The sequence below is a fragment of the Didymosphaeria variabile genome, assembly GCF_027946475.1.
Source record: "Didymosphaeria variabile strain IMI 356815 chromosome Unknown scaffold_1, whole genome shotgun sequence".
NCBI lineage: Eukaryota > Fungi > Ascomycota > Dothideomycetes > Pleosporales > Didymosphaeriaceae > Didymosphaeria > Didymosphaeria variabile.
The window spans coordinates 3,435,387-3,454,112 of NW_026611620.1; the positions used below are offsets into that span (position 1 = coordinate 3,435,387).

General features: G+C 51.2%; 6 protein-coding genes across 6 annotated transcripts; 3 read left to right on the forward strand and 3 right to left on the reverse strand.

Moving 5' to 3' along the window:
- Positions 1-107: 107 nt before the first annotated feature.
- Positions 108-2,015, reverse strand: N0V89_001096 (uncharacterized protein; the record flags this gene model as incomplete). Its single annotated transcript, XM_056209911.1, has 3 exons — positions 108-803; positions 854-1,606; positions 1,662-2,015. The coding sequence occupies 3 exons, from the start codon at positions 2,013-2,015 to the stop codon at positions 108-110; spliced, it is 1,803 nt and encodes a 600-aa protein (XP_056076733.1).
- A 1,929-nt stretch (positions 2,016-3,944) lies between these two features.
- N0V89_001097 (uncharacterized protein) lies at positions 3,945-4,925 on the forward strand (the record flags this gene model as incomplete). The annotated part of the gene is made up of 1 exon (XM_056209912.1): positions 3,945-4,925. One exon carries the CDS (start codon positions 3,945-3,947, stop codon positions 4,923-4,925), a length of 981 nt encoding a protein of 326 aa, XP_056076734.1.
- Positions 4,926-7,541: 2,616 nt separating this feature from the next.
- On the reverse strand, positions 7,542-8,794 carry N0V89_001098 (uncharacterized protein; the record flags this gene model as incomplete). Its single annotated transcript, XM_056209913.1, has 2 exons — positions 7,542-8,571; positions 8,790-8,794. 2 exons carry the CDS (start codon positions 8,792-8,794, stop codon positions 7,542-7,544), a joined length of 1,035 nt encoding a protein of 344 aa, XP_056076735.1.
- A 1,662-nt stretch (positions 8,795-10,456) lies between these two features.
- Positions 10,457-11,218, forward strand: N0V89_001099 (uncharacterized protein; the record flags this gene model as incomplete). Its single annotated transcript, XM_056209914.1, has 1 exon — positions 10,457-11,218. One exon carries the CDS (start codon positions 10,457-10,459, stop codon positions 11,216-11,218), a length of 762 nt encoding a protein of 253 aa, XP_056076736.1.
- Positions 11,219-12,598: 1,380 nt separating this feature from the next.
- Positions 12,599-13,906, reverse strand: N0V89_001100 (uncharacterized protein; the record flags this gene model as incomplete). The annotated part of the gene is made up of 4 exons (XM_056209915.1): positions 12,599-12,784; positions 12,841-13,212; positions 13,279-13,569; positions 13,676-13,906. The coding sequence occupies 4 exons, from the start codon at positions 13,904-13,906 to the stop codon at positions 12,599-12,601; spliced, it is 1,080 nt and encodes a 359-aa protein (XP_056076737.1).
- Positions 13,907-15,054: 1,148 nt separating this feature from the next.
- Positions 15,055-16,256, forward strand: ADO1 (adenosine kinase; the record flags this gene model as incomplete). The annotated part of the gene is made up of 4 exons (XM_056209916.1): positions 15,055-15,119; positions 15,187-15,682; positions 15,732-16,054; positions 16,106-16,256. 4 exons carry the CDS (start codon positions 15,055-15,057, stop codon positions 16,254-16,256), a joined length of 1,035 nt encoding a protein of 344 aa, XP_056076738.1.
- Between the last annotated feature and the right edge of the window lie 2,470 nt (positions 16,257-18,726).

Genomic DNA, 18,726 nt, shown 5'->3' on the forward strand with positions numbered 1-18,726 from the left:
ATCCTTCCAACAAGGCCTTGAAATCTGCACTAGCGCAATAGAGACCAAAACGCCGAGCTCATTAAGTCATTGTCCATGTCTAACGTCGTAGCTGCGTATTGTTCCCCCTATCGAGCACTGCACGATTGAGGTCGGACCGAGTACCTCGATTGCAGCTTCTTGTTCATGCTGAAATGCTTAATGAACAACGACACCGCGAGTGCGCTCGCCGATAGGCAGGTAATCAAGATGAAGACGGTACGGAAACCGTGCATGTACGACTGGAGGATAGCCGTCTTCCGCGGGTCATCCGCCGCCATGCTGCGTAGAACGTATATGTAGCGCTCCGAGTCGTGCGCAATCTCTGCCGGAAGACCGTAGGAAAGCAGCTTGCTTGACATAGCGTTCGTGAAAGCCGTACCGCTGATGGCCACCCCCAGCGGCATTCCCAGGCTGCGCATGAACCCGTACATGGAAGCCGACATAGCAGCGTCCTCGACCTTGCTGATCGCTTGGATGCCCACGTTGACACTGGTGAGCACTTTGCCAAAGCCAACGCCCATGATACCAAGGGCGACAGCAAGGACGACATACTTCGTATGTAAGTCAAGCAGCATCAACAACCCAGCGCCCAAGGTGACTAGCGCCCATCCCATCCAGATCGCCCAGCGGAAGGATCCGAGACGGGTGGTTAGCGCCGCGACAACAATGGAACCCGGTAGTAGTAGGAAAACAGCGGGGAAGAGCTCGATGCCTGCACGGATTGGTGACGAGCCTCGAACAGACATGCAATAGAAGGGCACGTAGTATAGTGCAGAGAAGAGCTGAGAGAAGGGTCAGTCGGCGAAAAACAGAACTGGGTGGAATGACTCACGACTACGCCGTTCACCAACGCACAGTAGAACGCAAAGATGGCCGAAGGGCACCAGAAGATAGACATAGGTATCAGGCTTCGTGGTCGGTTCCATAGTTGCCATGCCACAAAGGCAGCAACACCGGCCAGACCTATGATGAGAGGAGCGAGGGTTTGCACCGACGTCCAGGCATATTGGACTCCACCCCATGAGAGGCCAATGAGGAAGACAGTTGCGCTGCCCAGGAACATCACAGCGCCGACCCAGTCCGTCTTCTTAAGCTTCTCCGCGAGGGTGAGCTTCGATACTGCATTAAGTCTGATAAAGACGAAAGCGAGGAGGAATCCAAGACCGATAAAGGGGAAATTGATGTAGAAACACCATCGCCATGTCGAGTGCTGGACGAAGGCGCCTCCAACGACCGGCCCGATGATCGTTCCTACGGCCCAAGAGCCCAAGACGATGGCGAAGTACTTGGGACGGAACCTCAGTGGCACGATATCACTGAAGATGACCTGGCTGAGCGTGATGATACCTCCACCGCCGACACCTTGGATGCTCCGACCGATGAGCATAACAGTAAAATCACCTGCGACAGCACAAAGTATTGTTCCGACCGTAAAGAAGACGAGAGAAAAGATGAGGAGTTGTTGGCGGCCGAAGAACTGGGAGACGGAAGCAATAATGGGTTGGAACACCGCGCTAGAGAGCAGGTATGAAGTTCCCGTCCAGAAGGCGTCGATGGCCGTACCATTCAGGGACTGTGTGATTTGCTATCGATTGATGTCAGCGAGACTGGTGCCGATGTGATCAGTACGGGCAACTCACTGGAAGAACAGTGACCAAGACGGTGGCGTCCAGAGCCACCATGAGCGAGATGATGGAAAGGCTGATCATGATAATCCATTCTTTCTTCTCTGGCTTCCACTCCTCGGCGGGTATGTCCAACTTCTCGAGATCCATGTTGGTCGACGACGCGGATGAGTCGGTGGTTGGTGATGTGTCGGTGCCGGACTCCCATTTCACTTCTGGCTGTGTGTTCTCTGAATCGGACTCATTGCCTGGAAGGTGAATGGTGCTTGTCGAGGCCTCTATTGGTGATACTGGAGAGTGTTCCGGAGCGATGATGGTCTCCACACTCGCACCCCCCGAGTGGTCCTGAAAGGTATTGGAACCCGTCATTGTTGCGGGTATGACTGTGATTGCGAGTCTTTCCCGTGTGGTGTAACAAAGGTGCCGCGCTGGAAACCTCGACGCACAGATCCAGGAAGGAAACAAAGCAGATACAAACGATGCTTTCAACACACGGATACTGGTTTGAAGCAACCCACACAAGGCAGTGTTGGAGTGCTCGTTTCCTGGCGCAGCGGGAGTCGGCCGTCTTCGAGGACATTCCCAGTGACTCTTAAGCCATCTCCCTTATTCACCAGTGCAGCTGTATTACGCCCGCGTTGCCGCTCAGCGCCGAGTAGATGCGCCAGCCCCCATCCGACATGCACTTCATGGCCTAACAACACAGCCTTACGTTGGCGACCCACCATCATTTCCTACAAATGTGGCGTGGGCTGGCGCAACATCCTGGCTCGGGTTGAACAAGGCCTCCGACTAACCATGCGCGAGCTCTCGCCTATCTTTTCATCTGACGGCTCTAACCGCATTACCATGGAGATGTGCGAAACCTGCGCTCATCGATGTGCTCTGATTTACGTTGTGGCACGGCCGTGCTATTCTGAGCTGACGTGGTGGTGACAGATGCATCGTGTACAGTACCGAAACCCTCACGGTGCTTATTCGCCCAGTCGCATCAGCATGCCAGCCTTGCTTAGCCCGACGCACCAATCGATTCGTGTTTAGAAGAACGAGACTTGCCGCATAGGGGTTGTTGCATGGAGGGTGTGGTCGATGGGTCTGATTTAGCAAAACAATGTCAAGGTGGCTTACGCCAACGCACGTGGGGCGAGGCTGAGTGCGGAGCGCTATACATTCTGTGCGTGGGGTTGATGCGTGCCCTCAGGATTCAGGAAGAGCGACAGCTTACCCCCTCACATAAGGAACGTACTCCGATGCTGGCCCTATGGCCACAATGTGCCTCTTGAGAGGAGCTTTGATGAGGTGCCGTTGTACGTTTTGCGCAGTGGAAATACCGCCCGTGGTTTGCGGCATCCTTGCGGCTATGGCGGACCATCACTGGAGCTAGACTCCTCGGAGCCTTCATTGGCGGATCCCTTCGACGACAGGTCTCGAAATCACAAAAACCGAAGAATACGCCGAATTGCTATCTAAAGTACCCTCCTTACCATACCCACGGTACGTCTGTGTAACAGTACTTGGGCTGCTATTCGTCGATGCCCTTGGGTGCTGCATGCACATCCATCGTTTCCCGGTCTCACCCACCCACCTTCCTCTACGCAAGGCATACATTTACGATTACCTCCCACACCTAAGAGCGGAATAGCACTACGTGCGTTGTCCCAAGCCGGTGGAATACCCGCTGGTCTAGACAAGCATCGTGGCTTCACGCCTTTCCGAAAACGTCGCTCGGAGCGCGCGCTTCGTCGTCCTCGGCGGACCGAGCCGAGAGATGGTGGCCACCTGAAAGCAATCGCGAGCATTAATTAGCTCGTCTATATGTCGAAAAAGACATCGTGGCTACCGAGTCTTGAGCAAATTGGGCCCAAAGGGACGATGGCTTCTTCTCTTCAGCTGTCAGAACAACGGCGGGAAACGTGGGACTGCCGACGATAACGCTTCGTCGTGAAGTGGCTACAAACAACGGAGCTAGTCTCACCGGAGATACCTATCACTCTAGAAAACAGAAGGCGCAGTACATGTACATTGGACCACGGGGATAGCGGTGATGGTGTGGAGCTGGCGTTTCTGGGCCTACGCCAGCTAGGTACCCATGGAATCGCGGCAGCAGTAAATACACTGAGATACATCCTGTATCTCTTCACAGGTGCTAAGGTATGTATAGAAGTCTAGGGAAGGGCCGTCCGCTGGGCCAGACGCTCCACATCGACTACGTTCGGGCTCTTGCTCAGTACTCTTTTGTTCCATCCTATTAGAACATAGCGACCTACTCTCCAACAGTCGTTCACACACATCGTCCCTATGTCGAAATCACAGCACAACGCGATTCCCGGTTTCACACTTATCGCCCCCACCATCTGGGAACAGCAGCCCGCAGGCCGCGTGCTGAGCTTCTCCGTTCATAGGGTCTTGAGCGAAGAACCACCATCACTGATCATCATTCTCCCTTGGACTGGAGCACACAGTCGCCATGTCGTAAAATACACCGAAGCATACGGAGCACTGTTTCCCTCAGCTCCCATACTCTGCATCACCACATCGACGAAAGACATCTGCCTTCGGTCATCGAAGAGAAAGCAACAACGACTACAACCCGCTGTCGAACGCATCTTAGACCATGTCAAGTACAATGACGGCCGCGCAAACATACTCCTTCATGCCTTCTCAGAAGGCGGATCGAACAAAGCAGTCGAGCTTGCAGAGGCATATTGCGACACTACAGGTATGAAACTACCATGCTCGGCGCTGTGCCTCGATAGCACGCCGGGTCACCCTCGGTACCTACGCCTTTGCAACGCACTCAAGAAGTCGCTCCCACCTATTCCAATATTGAACTGCACTGGCCTATTGGTTGGGAGTACATTGTTAGGCGGCATCTGGATCCTCTACAAGTTCATCAAAGGCTATGAAAACAACGTAATTTCAAGCACGCGCCGGCGACTGCAAGACTCCAATCGTTGGGACGTGACTGCGCCCCGATGCTATTTCTACTCCAAAGGCGACGAACTCATCGCTTGGAAGGATATCAGGGAACACCTGGGCGAAGCAGTGCGGTCTGGGGCGCCAGTCATGGATGTCTGCTTTCAAGACAGCGCACATTGTAAGCATGCTGCTCAGTATCCAGATAGGTACTGGGGTGCCGTGGCGTTGACGTGGAAGAGGACGTGCATAAACAACGAGAAAAGGGATACTAAGTTGCACTTAAAGAGTGGCTTTGAACGGACGAGGGGTAACTCTGGAACGACTGTGTCTGTTGTTAGGGCTAAGGACGTTCAACCTTAGATCTGATCGTTGGCCGCCCCGCCCGCAGGAAGCCTTTGCTGTGTAGACATTTGTGCAAGCATTGCCTTTTCTTTTCCCTCCCTTTTTCTTCTTTACACACACCCAAGGCTTTATGTCATTATCAATGTTTTTCAAATTCAGCTTTTGTAATTAAAATATACCTATTTAGATCTCGTTTTTGTGTGGCGTAGAAACCCAGAATCAATTTTTCGGGGAAATTAGGGTCTTAAACGGGTATAGAAGACATATAATTTTACCTGGAAAGGTGCATTTATTATCTCCTTAGGCACTTCTATACCCATATAGGCATAGATCTTGGCCATAGTGCGGGACTATTAGTAAACACCAGGTCATTACGCCCATGCCGCATAAACTTTGCTCGTAAATTGCACTGACCGACAGGTGTAAAATCGATTCCGCCCTCACAGGCCGAAAGACTTCTTAATAAAGCGCTTGTAATTAGTATGTGGTCTTGTGTCGTTGGAACTACGATAACATTGCATCCTTCATGATTAGAGCCACCCTATGTGTTGGTACAGGGCACTGCATTCCAAAGCTTGAAACTAATTTGCTGTGCGACCATCGTCACCCAACCGTTAAAGGTATATCCTTGGCTCGTCAAACAAGGAGCTCTCTCCGAAAGCTTCCGACTTTACATACTGTGTACGCGTGAAGGGTCGCAAAATAGCCTGCCTCTGTTCAAAGTCTCGCACCGAGGAGGTCAATAAAGTCGACGCTGGAAACTGCCACGTGAGTTACATTGTTGCCTACTTATCCATCTGGAACCTTCGACGTGCGCTTCGCCTTCGCTTGTGATTGGTAGAGAGGGGAGATGTGTTACACGAGATGTCGATGATATTGTTGAGAACTCTAGAGACACCATTTGATGCTGTGTTTCAGATAGTATTATTATTTAATTTGTCGCTAGAAAATACTTGAGCATTTGTGGAAACCCCTACCTTTGCCTTCTGAAAAAATGTGATTCGTTAATATCCTCATAATTTGATCGAACTCACAACAGCCTGATCCTGTAGCTTCGAAAAAAAAAAAAAATTTAGCTTTGGAGAACAAACAGGAGAAAATGTATGGCGCACGGAATTGTAGCTGTACCTTTTTGTTTCGAGATGTATCCTCGTAAGTGGAATATGGTATACTCTTTATGGTGTAAATCTGACGAATGTGTTCTTGTGAGTGATTTAAACCATAGAGATCGTTAAGAAGCTTGTATATGCTGTCGTCCTACCTTGCGTTAAAGTATAGATGGAATTACAAGACTCGCCACCCGTTGGCAAGCGACCACACTTGGAGTAATGAACGTTGGTCGAACATGCTGAGAGCTGCACCCGGTGAAAAACGCTTTACAAACATCATTTTGATTTTTCTTATATTATTGTTGCTCACAGCGACTAGATGTACAGGCTTCCGTAAGCGGTGAGCGTTCGGTAATACCCGTAAGACGCTGTCTTTACGTTACCTGTGGTAGATCATGATAGGGGACATTCGAAATGGAAGCATACAAGCATACGAAACATTGGAGTGCAGATGGCGAATGGTAGATGTCGACGTGGAGTGGCGCGAGCTTTGTAAAAGATGGCTAACCACTTGCAGCCCGAATTCACCCGAATCGGAAGACATCAGCCCCGAAAATTCTCCGACGCCACAGACCGGTGGCAACACCATAGGCCCAAACGCAGCAAAATCTGTTGCATCAGGAAAAAGAGCTGCTAATTTGAAACTCCCAACAAGTTCAGGTGATAGTCTTGGCCCCGAAATTTTTCGTCTACGATGTTGTAGCTTGTTCGGTCGTGTCTCGGCGCTTATGATGAGTAGTATTCTTAAAAGGTGCTGCCAGCTCGCGCAAGGCTCGCCTTTTGTAAAACACACCTCGCCTGGACATATATCACGAATATATTCCCTCAATGAACATACAACAGGACGATACTATCGAGCCAGTGATTTCGATGCCCAAACCAACTACCAATCAAATCTCTGACTGCGACATGATTTCTCCCACGACCAAACCTACTGCGATCCGCAAGTCCTCCGATATCAGTATCACCAGCAATACTTCGTCGAAGCGCTCAATCGGTGCTGCGGCTTTCTCACTTCGATCTGCACTCAAGAAACCTTTTCAAGGATGGACGAAGGAAGCTCTGTGGGCGAAATCCGATCTCGACGATGCGTACAATTTCCCGTCCGTGAGGAGGAGAGGTGCAGAAGATGGGACGACTTCGAGTCCCGAAAACTGAACGCCAGAATTGTTGAGTAAGACGCTTCAACAAATGTGAGCGACCATTGAATCTGACGGAAATATCACGGAGATAGATCGGGTGGAACTCCACTGGGCAAACAAGGGCGGTGTGAGTGGAAAGGAACTGTAGGGTGTCATTACGGGCGTTAGTTTACGAGCACATATACCACATGATGAGTTAGCGCGTTTTTATCTGCATTTGGTTTGCAGGGCTGCTGGCAAGTGCTTTCGATAGCTCTTCGCCGTTTTGCATATCACTAACGCCTTCGGTGCGTCTCGCAATTCAATGAAATTTTCCCTTTTCTTTCATGAATTAATCTTGGTCTCTTTAAGGGCTCATTGTATTGCCGTTGTGTTGCTAACATCTACTTCAGCTGTTTCCAGAACCCAGTGATAACAGCAGCAACTTCCGGCACGCTTTCCCTGACTACGCCATGTCCAGCTTCGGGAACAACCACTACGTTCGTGATGCCGACATCTTTCAGGGCCTCTGGAGACACTATGTCATCCAATTCGCCCAGGACGGCCAACGACGGTATCCCAGTAAGTGCCGCCTTCGCGAAAGTATCGTGGTTGTCAAAGATACCGCCATCCCGGATTATTCCAAGAACAGACGCTGAATGCCCGCCATGTTCACGCAACTGCCATCCCCTCAGCGCCGGTGCAACAACCTGACCCTTTTCAACTCTCTCCTCCCAGTCATTCGGTACAACCAGCTCGCCGCCTTCAAGCCACCTATGCACCCACTTTCGTGCTGCAGTCTCGTCGCCGCCACCGCGCACATGTCCCTGTTCTTCAGCATTTAGCCATGACAACTGCATGAGCCCCGCAGGTGCAATAAGAGTAAAGCTCTGTACTCTTGTCGAACGCGAAACAACATACGCGGGCGACAGCGCTCCGCCGAAAGAGTATCCGATGAGGTGGACGGTAGGCCAGTCTAGCTGATCCAGCAGCGCATCTATCAGGCCGTGGAACAGACTTGGTTCGTGCGGGGCGATAGGTGTATCGCTCAAACCATGACCCCAGTGATCAAAGAGGACGAAGTGTGTTTTCGGGAAAGGAGCTTGCAAAGCGCGCGCCAGGGGAAGTAGGCCTAGAGCAGGAGTCTGTACGCCATGGATGAGTAGCACGCGTTCCGGTATCGCTGAGCCAGCATCAAATACAGACGGGGGGAGATCGTAATAGGCGGCTTTTCCATTGGTCGTCTGTAGATAATTTGCAGGCGGTAGTAGAGTACCAAAGGTATTGGTGAACGCCGGTTCAGGTGGACCTGTAACTGGTTGTTTCTTCGCACCAGATGCTTGTCCCGGACGAGGAAGGACAAGTTCTTTGGAGCTGAGAGACATGGTAAAGGGTGGACACAGGCTAGTGTAAATATTCTCGGTCTTGGGGCGGCTGCGACGGTGTTTTGAGCTGTGGCGCTATCTCGTGTCAGCGATAGGGCGCGCTGTAGGACCTTTGAGCTTACAAATTGGACGATGTCGCCTGCTAGATCTGCAGATTCATCGACAAACGGTTGGTGATACCCAAGATCTGTACACCGAAATACGCTTCCTGTGAGATCCGGTCCCATCCACTGCTCGAGCAACGGTACCTTTTGCGGCTTTCTTCACGGCATGCTCGGCCTTGAGCATTGCTGATCGTAAAAAAATCGATGATGTCGCGACACATTGCAATGTGCGATATAATTGACGACGATATGAGATCGTTCTCTGATAAAGATCCTTGCTTCAAACGGAACTGACTTAGTATTCGCCCGTGGCATGTTTCTACGTTGACGTCATGACACCCAAACACCACTTCGGGTCCTCCAACGCCTTCATCAACCTAACAGTATCAAGCAACGCTTTCCTCCAAACAATGCGCAAAATATTGGGTGCAGAAGCCAGGCGAATCACATGCGTAGATTCCTTCGCTGCGATTTTGTCCAAGATGTAGGAAGATCTCGCATACATCGACCCACGATGCTGGCGCTAGTGGGGCATGGGGCACCACTCCTAACAAAAAGGCTATATAGTCCTTCAAGAGCAAACACTGGTATGACTCAATACCTCGTAGCACAGGAACTTTCAGAGCTTGCTATGGCAAAGTCGCTGATTCTACTACTCGTCCTCAACGCCCTTGTGGCCAGCCTCTGCACTGCGATTCTTAGCCTCACTATAGATGCGACCGTGGTGAAGGGCAAGGTGGAATGACTTCTCCCCAGCGATGTCACTTGAAACTGCATGGGTATGCTCATGTGGGCTGGTTATGGAAGGACTGTTGACAAGGTGCTCTTGCTGTGCCCCATCAGGGCGAAGGCTTTTCGTCGGAACGAGGTGTCCCTGATGAGGCACAGTTAATCACAGTCAGCGCGCTTTACTGCAACCTGGTTCTTGTCGTTGCGACGTTCATCTTTGTCAGGCCTCTGATCATCCTCAACTACACATACGCTGAAGACAACGAGTGCGTGGCTCCGGAGAGATGGGGATGCGACATTGGTAATGGTAGCGACGAGCATCATCTTTGCTGCGAACTCGGAGCGGGACATGTCTCCAATTCCCCTCGTCTTGGCTACAGGCCTGCCCACACGGGTTCTTCGGATAAGATTGAGGAGAACAAGGCTCGCGACGAACAAGCGGTCGGTAGAAGAGGCGCGGTCAAACCAACAGAAGCGACAATAAGAGAGGGAAATTGGACTCATATGCTCATGGTTGGATGAACTGCCAGACATGACCAAGAGTGTCATTGATCAGCCGGGGGCATGACCGTTCGGGTGACTATCGATATCAAAGCGCTGTCAAGAACCTTGGAAGAAAAGCTCGGACGAACAGTTGCTTGGGGACCGATCTCAAATGACAACAGCCGCCCACCAGTTGCAAGAGCGTCTTGGAGAAAGTGTAATTTCGCGATCCTCCGCCAAGGTTAGCTTTGGCCCAAAACGCGATTCGCGCGCGAACGCTCAGTGGTGGCTCGCGCAGGGTCTAACCATCTTGAGAGCTGTCACTGCTCGGGCAATTTTGACCCTGGACCCTTTGGCGCAATGCATGATAAAGTCACACTGCCCTCGTGTTGTTGCGATTCTCCACCTTTCCTGGTCGTCGCTCTCGCGAAGTCGTTGTTCGTCACTCTTTATGCGGACTCCACTTCACAACTACCTCTAATCATAATAATCCAAGCAACCACCACACTCTTTACTAACTATAGCTAATATATAACCCACAAAAACATGATATCTCCATTCCTCCCGACCCTCCTTTTCGCGGCTGCCGCTACCGCGCAAGTGACTACTTCCATCTGGATGCCATCGCCGTACCAGGATGATACTCACATCGGTTTCTACGCATCTGTCGTCGGTGCCAGCGAAGGAAAGACTACACTGGCTCTCCAATTTGATAATAAGACCGACCTGGCCACTGCCGGTTACATCGTCGAGGACGAAGCCAACACGATGACTTTCTACGGAAGCAGCCGCTTCGAAAGTGTCACAACGACTACTGAAGTCTTCGATGGACCCGCACTCACCATTGGGTACGGTTGTCAAGGGACGAGCGCTCGGGGTGGCGCCAGTGTTGGCGCGTTGTGCCGCTTTGCGTCCGAAGGTCCAGCAGTATACTCGAGTGTATGCGAGCGGTACTCCGACTACTCCGACATCTACACCAGCACCCAGGAAATCGCATACGGCGATGACTATACCGTCACTGAGACCACTATCATCGACTACCGGACCCGAATTCCTTCATACTGCAAGTCCGGTTCGACGCTGCCAGAGAGCGTAGTCGCGCACACATATGCGATCGAGCAGGAGGAGATTGCCACGTACCAGGTCGTCATCACAGCTGGTGCGGAGAAACTGAGCGCTACGGCGGGGGCGATGCCATCGAACAGTGGACCTGTGCCCACCGGGACGGGCGCCTTCACGCTGCACAAGGGCCAGAATGTTGTTCCGACGGAAACAGGAAGTGCAGCGCCAGTGCAAGAGACGGGTGCCGCAGGAATGAACTTACCGCTCCATCCTGCTCTCGCAGGTTTGGGCGCTGCTGCTGTGGCTTTCTTACTATAAGCATCACAATCTGATTTCTTTTGTTCTTTTCGACTACGACAGTTTATGATATTCACGTACGAAGCGCGGAGTTAGTGCCTTCGGTCGGGAAGGATTGGCATTCGAGCTGAGAAGAGGGGCTGGCATTTAGGCCGCAGAAGAAGACTGATGTTTGAAATGAAGAGGAGGTCGGCTAGTTGAGCTGGAAAGGGCGGCTTGCTGTTTTGGAAGATCATATAATGAAGGATCAAGTGAGATACCCGCAGAAATGCATTGCAGCGATCGATGGACATGTGCCTTGCCACCGCAACCATTGCATTGTTGATAAAGCCATTTCCCCTGTCTGCAATAAAACATCAACTATAATTCCGCTTAGGGCACAGACATTAAGTCCCGATTTCTTTCCCACGCCGACTGTTACCTTCAGATCGAAGAAGTCTTCCGGGCGCACAACGCAGAGATGAGGCAGAAGAGACGCTCTTGCCTCTCGTGTAACCGCGAGTCAGAAAACCCAACATACCTCCTAGCTATCCTAGCACTCCGTATCCGGCTTACTAAGGCAGATATCCCTCGGACTCTCCCGGTTGCACTTGTTCTCATTTCAACATAGTATGCTTTCACTGTAGTTTGACATCGTGAGTTTCGGAAGACTCTTAAACTTGAAACGGCTGTTTCTGAAATCTTTCGCGTTCAAAGCAGTGTTGACATAAATCGCGTTCGTGCTGATGATCGCGGGAGTGTTCTCTTTGGGCATTTGATCACGTGTTGTCAGGCAATCAGTGGACGTTCGTGGGATAGCTGTTGATGAGGCTTGTTGGGCTGTTGAGTAGTGATGCCTAGGATGGGACCCTGGATCGCGAATGGGCTGCTTGCTAGCACTGAGAGCTGCTCGCAGTCAACCTTTGCATCACCTTCTTAGTGTACGGAGTTGACGTTTCAACGATTGCTTCAGTTCATCTAGTCACGTAGCGGCTTCATCTCCAGTCTTGTACGTTGCCCGATACCTTCCAAGGTTGTAATAGATCCATGTTGATGGACATAAAGCAACGAAGAGTGGAACCAGGCTTAGCTAACAGTGGTGCGAACAACTACATGGGTCATACCTACAAATCGACTAGCGTTTTGCTTGATTGGCGTGCCTCATCTAATCATACTGTATGTAAGCAGTCGGACACCAAGTGCTTGATGACGGCGACTGAACAGAACCACAAAACCATGATGTACTGCGCGTGCACAGCGTTGAAGAGTCAAGAGAACGACAGCCCGGGACGTCATGGAAGGAAACGCCAATGAACTACTGGTGGGACTACACACGAGTCCGAACAGAAACGCCAGCCATCACAAGGTTATCCGCTACCCGAAAAAAGACCACATGCGGCATCTTCCTAATCAACAACTATTTTACGGACACTTGGGATGATGCTTACGAGGAGCCAGATCAGGAAAATCCTTCAAGATCCGGCGCCTGAAGCAGCCAGTTCGGTCATGTTTGGTCTCCTCATAGCAGAAGTTCCAGATTCTCTCGCCGCTGCCCGGGTAATACGCCCTGACAAGAGCGTGCAGCTGCTTATTGTTCAGGTTGGTTTTCTGTTACAGCGGTGTTTAGCAGAAACCCTCAAATGGGAACGAAGGGCATCGCTTACGCATTTCTGCTTCTCTGATTTCTTCTTGCAGACAGTACGGCAGGCTTGGCGATTGTACACTGAGGTTTCAATGTGACACATGAAGAAGCAGTTGAAATTAATGTCAGGATTGTAGCGTTTCTTGAGACCACTGGCTTGATCTTCGGACTCAGTGTCGGCCAAAGACTTGAGAATATCTTTGGTAGCAGAATTGACCTTGTCGAGGGTACTATTGGCGGAAGGTGGTTCGATCGAGCGCTTTAGCCTGTCATCCTCCTTGCCAACTTTGAACTGGTGCCAAATCTCCTCCAGCTCTGGAGGGGCAGTCTTCCACTTCGGTCCATAGTACACCGACCAGTACAGATCCTGTTGCTCTTGGCTCATCCACTTGCACTTCATCTCCATTAGCGTCCCGTTCCAATATAGAAAATCAACGAATCGAAGACAAAACGAACTTACCTCATCATCCTCCTTACCTTTACATACCGTCGAACACACCTCCGCATCGCCTGGTCGCGCCCAACCACCGTACACGCCATCGCACACGGCCTCGCAATCGAGGCACTTGCGGACATTCATGAACCTAGGGTCGCTGCGTCTGCGTTTCGAGTCTGCGAATATGATGGGTTCCATGTGTACCAAGAGGTAGTTTTTGATCTCGTGTTTGTCAAGAGTGCTGATATAGGCGGCGTCCTCGCGAAAGAGAGAGAGCGCTAGCAACTTGCGCTGCTTCTTGCCAAGGCACACAGACTTCACATGACCTTAGCTAGTGATCATGCATTACCCAAAGCGGAATACTCAAGAATGAGAGAAGGTGCTGACAAGCAAGAGGAATCGCATCTAGGGGTGAACAGACCTTGTCATATCGGTCATCCTCATCGCCCGCGCAAAGGTGTTGACATGCCGTAGCCTCATTGAGCTTCGGAGATTGATTGCATAGATAGTCGCAGTTAATGCAGATGGAGGAGGAGCGAGCATCCAGAGTCCTTCGCATGGAGGGAAAGATGGGTGCTCTTGTGACATTGTTGGGGGAGGCAAGGACAGAGGAAAACAGGACCGCGATGGCCAAGATGATGACTTTGGCCATTTTTTTTTTAAGAAAGTGATCGAACTCTGAAATGACTTCAGATGTGAAAATAAGTAAGGAAAGGATGTGGATCTGAAAACAGAAGAATGGCTAGGGACAGGGTTTGAATAGTGGACTTTAGTCAACGAACCAAAAAAACCAAGAGACTACGGGACTGCGCTCACAGTGTTCATCGCATTCTACTCGTCATAAAATTAGGCTGATCGTAACGAGACGCTTAACCGTGTCAACACTTAAGCACATGGTACTCCACTAACCACTCACTCCAGACTATGTTTGAGCTCACACGCCATATGAATCCACTGTCGAATTGAGTACTCTCATTACCATTCATTGGCCAGGATGAAGTGGGTCAAATCGACTCGATCGATGCGGAGGCGGGCTGCTTGCAACTTTAAGGGCGGACATGGAGCTCAACAGGTGAAGTTATCCAGCCCGGCGCTTCTTCACGAAACGCTGTTAGCGCACCCAAGTGGGGCGATCAAAAAGTCAAGCTTTTGGGCGCGCACCATGCAGGTAGTCGTCGGTTCAGCGAAGGGACTACTGTGGCACCATATGGGTGCGTGATCATTGTAGTAATTGCAGTACTGAGGAACCTGCTTCGAGAATGTTTCAATGCATGGTCTCTTCCAGCGCGTTGAGGATGGAGAAACCGGAGAATGAAGGTGATGTGGAGCATCGGAGGCACAGTTGAGAGAACTTCAAGGGTTCATTGCGCAGTCAGAAACTTCTGCTTTCGATCTCCTGAGCAGTTCGCCTTCATACATCTCGCGTGATGTTGGGGTGATCTCCGGACTTGTGTGATGGTGCTTTCCAGCTCGAACAGCCTGTAGGGGGTGTGTGGTCACGCGGGCAATGAGCAACGAAGACCTCCATAACGATTGAAGGCAGCGGTCGTGAGCAAGGTCCGCGCGATGTATATAAAGACGCGCGAATGTCAGCCAGCTGCACGCAATGCATAATGCATCATGTTTTGCCTGCGTCCGTCGTGCGGTCGCTCGCTGAAGTCGGTGTTGGGTCGGCACTTGACTGCCCCTCGGTGTCCGAGCGCGGGTCGGCGATGTGCCCCTCCACGTTTCATGGGCGGCAGCCCCGCGCTGCGAACTTTCTGCTCACCACTACATCACAACCACACATTCACATTCACAATGGCCAAGGGAAACTTCGAACTTCTTGCGCTGGAGAACCCTCTCCTTGACATTCAGGGTGTCGGGTACGTTCCTTCCGCAACAATTGGTAAACGATGGCAAAAACCATCTGAAACTGACGCCATCCCGCAGTGACGAGAAGCTGCTTGAGAAGTACGACCTGAAGGCCAACGATGCCATCCTCGCTGAGGAGAAGCACTCCGGCCTCTACGAGGACCTGATCCAGAACCACAATGCCGTGCTCATCGCCGGCGGAGCTGCCCAAAACTCTGCCCGCGGTGCGCAGTACATCCTTCCCGAAGACTCCACGGTATACATTGGCTGCGTTGGCAAGGACAAGTACGGCCAGACGCTCGAGGATATCAACAAGAAGGCTGGCGTCAAGACTCTGTACCGCTACGACGAGAAGGCACCCACCGGCCGCTGCGGTGTCGTCATCACCGGCCACAACCGCTCGCTATGCACCGACCTTGCCGCCGCCAACCTGTACAATGTTGAACACTTGAAGCAGCCCGAAGTGTGGAAGTACGTTGAGGGCGCCAAGGTCCTCTACGTCGGTGGATATCACTTGACCGTCTCTGTGCCCGCCATCTTGGCCCTGGCTGAGCACGCTGCCGCGAATGACAAGGTGAGCATGCGCACCCATATGGCGAAGACAGCTTGCTAACATCAGACAGACGTTCGTGCTCAATCTTTCCGCTCCCTTCATCTCGCAATTCTTCAAGGATCAGCTCGACTCTGTCATGCCCTACGTTGACATACTCATTGGAAACGAGTCTGAGGCGGCCGCATACGCCGAGTCCCACAACATCGCGTCAAAGGACGTCAAGGAGATCGCTAAGGAGATCGCTAAGCTCCCCAAAAAGAATTCCAAGAAGGAGCGAACCGTTGTTTTCACCCAGGGCACTGACCCCACCATCACCGTCACGGGATCTGAGGCTGCTGAACACCCCGTCCACGCCATCAGCACGGACAAGATCAACGACACAAATGGAGCCGGGTATGTGATTATATCTCAAGAGTAGGGAATGACATGCTAATTTGCGTACAGCGACGCTTTCGCTGGCGGTTTCCTCGCCGGTCTCGTCTCGGGCGACAACCTCAAAACTGCCGTCGACAAGGGCCAATGGTTGGCAAAGTTGAGCATCCAAGAGCTAGGCCCTTCGTACCCGGAGCCTAAGCAGACCTACACGTCTAGCTGAGCGCTTAGCAGGAGAGCGTAAAGCTCGTGTATTTCAACAATCTACGAGAGCGCATCGACATAGAGTCGACTTGCTTGTAAACTAGGTCGATTAGGCCGACTTCAACATCCCAAGGCGCGTGGGATTGTGGTGTGGCTATAGATGGATAGGCATGGCCGTTCAACAGCTATCGGCACTAACAACAGGCACAATGTGCCTGAAAAGCATTATCCAAAAATACCCACTTTGAAAAAAAAATTCAGGCTTCCTGATGCTCGATCATATTCCGTTCTTATAATTTGATTTATGCATTTGCGGCATGGCGGACATTTGCCAGGGCTTTATTTTTCTTCCATTTCGCGTAATACTACCTAGAACGCGCGCGGCTACGCCAGCTGAGATCTAAAGGCAACAGTGTAACCATATGCAATCGCCTCTCAGGCGCACACCTTTCCCCCAAGGTCAATATTACCCTTCCTACGCCCTCATAGCGGTCATCGAAAGTGAGGGTCGTCTTTGCGGTGTCCAGCGCCGAATCCGCTCAAGAACAATCGTTTGCAGGACCTTGTGCTGGCGATCCTATATCATAGATCAGCACGCGTGCTGGCACATTGCTCTTCTAGAGGAAAAGCAAAAACTAAGTAAGACTGGGTTCCGGGCCTCTCGATGTCTGACGCCTTTAGCATTGCTGATACTGCGCAAAGTATGAGCCCTGACGCAATATCACACAGAGCTCTCTGAAGCGATGTATATTGCCGAAGTACCAAGAGAAGCTTCCAATGATAGATTAAACGAAGATTTCTCCGATCGGCCATCATCGCCGCCAATGCTATGCTACCCCGGACCGACTCGACATCATGAGATGCTCTTTGGCTTCTGTGTAATGCGTGACCAAATCGATAAGCTACTTCAGCAAGTTGAGGAAGACCGCCAAAACCGAGATCCGGCGATCTGCATCATCGAAAACATTTCACCTACATCAGCGTGCTTGAGCTAGCCTGGGACATCAACCCTTCCTTCTTCGCGAATCAGGCAAACCAAAAAGATTAAAACCATTCCTGGGACGGACCACACCATCGCTTTCCGCAATTTGCGCAACCCAAAGGATACAACCAACGAGAAACTCCACGATCAGCGCCAGGACTTCGACTATCTCTGCACCTTGGTCACCGAGACCCTCAAGTGGCATCCTTATCATTGACCTGAATACCTACTCAACCTCCCCAAATATGGGGAAGAGTAAAATAGCACTTTCTATCGGACGGCTCTAATTACCCGATCCAGCGCCTCCGCCACATTCTTGAAGACCCGGAAAAATTGCAGGTCTTCCTCATCGACACATTCCAGCTCCTCATGAGATCGATCAGCGTGCGCGAGAGCAGGGCGATCCCGGATCAAGCGCGCCACCGTGTTTTTCCACTGTCAGTCGTCACGTGGATATTCGGGATGGACTTGAGCGAGATTAGTGACGGACCACCAAGGTGGTGGTATTGGGCGTGCTGGTTGTGTGTACGGTGGGAATATATCATGCACTGAGGGAGGCGGAGAAGATCCTAGAAAGGAAAGAGAGTCGAAAAGAGCGAGTGATTATCAGGGAATGGAAATGAGAAGTTAGACGAGGTCAGGGAGAAGAGAATGGTGTAGTTCGAGGTATGAAAGGAGAGAAAAGTGGTCAGTAATGTGTGAGTGCAGAGTTTGTAAGTCTCCTGTGCTGCAACATCTCGATGAGTTCCAATCTTAAAAGTTCCGCTGCAACTAGGCACCTACAAGGCTTCATAAAGTTTCAGAGTCTGTGCTAGCAGGGAATGTCTGACCCCCAAGAAGAGACTAGGAAGGTTTCCAAAAGCATCGCATCATGGAACTCGTCGACCCTGTCATCTTCGATAGGAGAAGAAGAATTCACAGCAGAAGATTTACCAAATAGCCGGGGATGCGTACTATCAATTTAACGAAAGTCAACTGCTCAAAATATGTTCTAGTGAAACCGGCTTCAATATATGCTTGGAGCTCTGGCACTTTTTGCCATTGTATCTGCATGTCCCGCAAATGTCCCAATCGCCTCCATGAGGGGCTCGCAGAATGAATTAAGGACGTTGGACATCGCTCCTCATCTGCAAGAGCTTTCATCTGCAAGAGCTTTCAAAGTTGCGTTTAGGCTCCGGACATCTAGGCGCAGCCCTTCGAAATCCTTGGGGCCTATCTTGAGTGCGGTGTACGTCTGCACTGCGAGCTGAGTGCACGTGATGATGTCGCCGCCCGGTGATGCTGAAACAGAAAGACATTAAAGAGGGCGTGCCGATGGGAATTGGCTTGGAAGGAACATTCGATAATCAGCAAAGGAGAAGAAGCAGTCGATTCTAGTCAAATTGAACCGCGAAAGCATCTTCGTTTTTCTTTTCTTGCCGCCCACAGCCACCTCACAGGCACACCCGGTGTGCAGCTCGTCCGACACCTTGGGTGAACAAACCTTGTCGACGCTACCTATTAATCC